The sequence below is a fragment of the Argopecten irradians genome, chromosome 3 (assembly GCF_041381155.1).
Source record: "Argopecten irradians isolate NY chromosome 3, Ai_NY, whole genome shotgun sequence".
NCBI lineage: Eukaryota > Metazoa > Mollusca > Bivalvia > Pectinida > Pectinidae > Argopecten > Argopecten irradians.
Window position 1 is genome coordinate 21,516,884 of NC_091136.1, and position 3,214 is coordinate 21,520,097.

The window sequence follows — 3,214 nt, forward strand, 5'->3', positions numbered from 1 at the left end:
TGGATTAGAGGTCAGGGGCCCCAGTGGGATGTTTTGATACGAAGATCTAATACTAAAATATCACAATAGTAAAGTATGTTTATGTAATTCGATATGTTAATCTATCAATTCATATCTCCGGACAGAGGTGTCAAAAAGGTGTCATTGCGTTTTAAATAAAAGCTAGTTTTATTAATTCCAGATCTGTAATCTTTTCCCATTTGTGTTGGTGAATTCTTAGTTTTAACATTTTTAAGCATATTATTCAACATTAAGATATTTCCAACTGGTTAATTTGTAATAATTTAATATTATCATATTACGAATACTTTAGTCCAATGTGCTACAAAAACTGAGATAAAACTTCTCTTTTTGGAACAAAACAATATTCATTTTCCTGTTATGGCCTCAACCAATGTGTCCAAAATATAAATGTTACGTGGTGACGTCGATCTGTCCAAGGCTAAACAATTATGACGTCGAAATGTTGTTGTTTTCTCGGTTGTTTTGGAGTGTCCAGCAGACTATATAAGATCAGACATTTGGCCGAAGTCATCATATTCCACATTGTCCTTATATATACTGACTAGGAACATCAGAGCGAAACATGAATAGGTTGTATATCACAGGGGCATGTTTACTGCTGATTGTATCGTTATGTAAGTATTATTGAAATAAATGTAAAAATAATCTTAAAAGTTTAGAAATATTTTCAATGTTTTGACAGAATGTTTTCGATTGAAAATAATAGAGTAAATTTCTCTATAATGTTATATTCCGCTGGTGACATCATTACTAATTTATGGTTATGCATATGAAGCACGGTTACCATAGGTAACCACCCAATTCAATTCGCTATTCTCTATTCTATTAAATCTAATTTTCACTAAAGATGTTTACAGAACTGTGCAATTAACCTCATGAAAGAATTTCTTATAAAAACCCTTTTTGTAATATTTTAAATCTTGCTACAGGCACTGAACTATCAAATGGTGCTACAACAGCATCTCCCTCTGCAACGACTGAAACAAACTCTGAGGCTACAACACAGGCTGCCACTTCACCAAAACCGACAGCAACAACAACAACAGTCGGTGTAACTGATGTTGTGTTAGATGCTCTAAACAACGCCACGAAATGTCCAAGATTTACTTCACGTCTTGAAAACAACACTTTATATATGGCATATGTTGCTGATAGCTGTGAGATGTGAGTAAAAATATTATTCATTTGATGCTTTAATGCTAACGTATGGTATATGTTTGTTTCTTCATGAGAGAGAATACTCTTTTTATATACTTAGTGGATGTTTAAAGACAAATGGCAGCGACTGTCATCGAGATACATTAATATTCTTTTTGATTAAGGAAATATGCATTCCGTAGAGAAACAAACCTACTGAACCATTGCCAGTATCTGACAAAAAGAAATAAATGAGCTCTCCGTATGTGCGATTGTAAAAAATCGCAATTGGTTCCTTGTTTTGTTTTTGAAAAACATTGGTAAGATTGCTTTCTCATTTTTTTCCAGGGTTGTCACTGTAGAAAATGTATTATTGCCAAGGCCAAATCAGTTCAGACGGAAACCAAGGTAAGATATCTTTTATTTCAAATGAATAAAATATTCATTACTAACTATACCGTTTATTCGTATAGTGTACTCTAGTCTGTAAACATACTCTATATCATTAAACAATTCTGAGACGTCGTTATATATTTGAATTTTTCAGAGCGATAAGACGACCGGTGGTGAGCTTTAGGCCTATGGGAATAGAACCTGCATCGTGCGAGTCATTACCTAACCGTTCTCTCGGACCATTTGTCTTTGTTGATACTGTCATGGACGAGTGTCAAATGTAAGTATATACATGTATAACGGTTCAAGGTTTGCTCCAAATTGGGAATAAATCTAGTTTTATGATAATATCAAATAACTATATAACGAAGAAGATGAATATATTCGAAAATCAATAATTGCACGAATGAAATTTCTAAAAATTGTTATTTATGAATCCATACTTTTTTGTATAAAAAAATATTGTTGTCACGTACACATATATCGGTTCGTTTATTACTAATCATTCAATGTGCTAATTGTTTACAGGCTAATTAAGATACAAAAACAGAAGAATCCCGATTTTGTACCGAAGATAAGACCAGGAAAACGTGGAAGGGGGCAGCCAAGGGAACCAAGGTATGGTATATATATATATATATATATTATGCTGTTAGAGGCCCTCGGGCGACGATCTAGCCGATGTAAAACGCAATTATTATGACCCCTTAAGGTCATCGAAATGTCACTGAGATAGTCGCATACCAAAACAAATAAATAAAGATAGTCTCGGCTTGTGAAAGTTGATATAGTCAAGGAACTTTTAGCTGGTTTATCTAGTGAAGAATTTGCAGCGTTAATTACTGAAATGGTTATTGTTACACCGAGGTGACCAATATAATACTTCAATAAATTGAAGATTGGAGAACAAATCGCATATTTGTATCACTCATTGATATTGAAAGAATACAAAAAGACATTAAAAACTTGTTTGAAATGATTCGTTAGAGTGAAACATAGACATTGTTCAGACGTAATCGGTACACATCATTTCCGATTACACTTCACGTTCTGCTACCGAAATCGCTAATCTACGATATGATATATGTTACATTCTCAATATACAAACATGTTGTATCAATTTTATTTTCCTATTTTTTTTAGATTTCTGTTTGTTCCTACCTATGAGTACCTTGATGAAATGGTGTATTAAATGGAAACTGTCCACACGAAATCCGCCGTACTACAAAAAGTGTGTTGAAGACTTTTGTACAATTGTTTTTATGTAGAATACAATTAAGTTGTTACTTTGAGTGTTTTGTATTTCATATTTGTTTTAAGAAATAAAGATGACGAAAACATAAAACACTTTGAATGTTTTCTTATATATCATTCACGCACAAGTGCTGGAATATTTAGTCTGTTGTTCCATAACATGAGTCACATAATGGTTTGAATTCCTCTTCAAACTCAAAATGTATAATAAATGCTTATATGACGATATAACTGCTGCTGAATTGAACTACATAATGAGATTGAATTTTATTTGGTATTAATTTGTCACTAAGAAGTGTATTGTAATTGTTTACGTTTAAGCGGAAAGCGAATAGCATCATAGCTTGTGATTCAAATTAAGATAGACAATACAGATAATGAGGACACTTTTTATAATCTATAATAT

At 32.5% G+C, this 3,214-nt stretch overlaps 1 protein-coding gene across 1 annotated transcript; it reads left to right on the top strand.

Moving 5' to 3' along the window:
* The first annotated feature begins 530 nt into the window (after positions 1-530).
* Positions 531-2,899, top strand: LOC138319966 (uncharacterized). The gene is made up of 6 exons (XM_069263072.1): positions 531-638; positions 954-1,188; positions 1,510-1,569; positions 1,709-1,834; positions 2,083-2,172; positions 2,698-2,899. Exons 1-6 carry the CDS (start codon positions 587-589, stop codon positions 2,744-2,746), a joined length of 612 nt encoding a protein of 203 aa, XP_069119173.1. The 5' UTR covers positions 531-586; the 3' UTR covers positions 2,747-2,899.
* Positions 2,900-3,214: the final 315 nt, after the last annotated feature.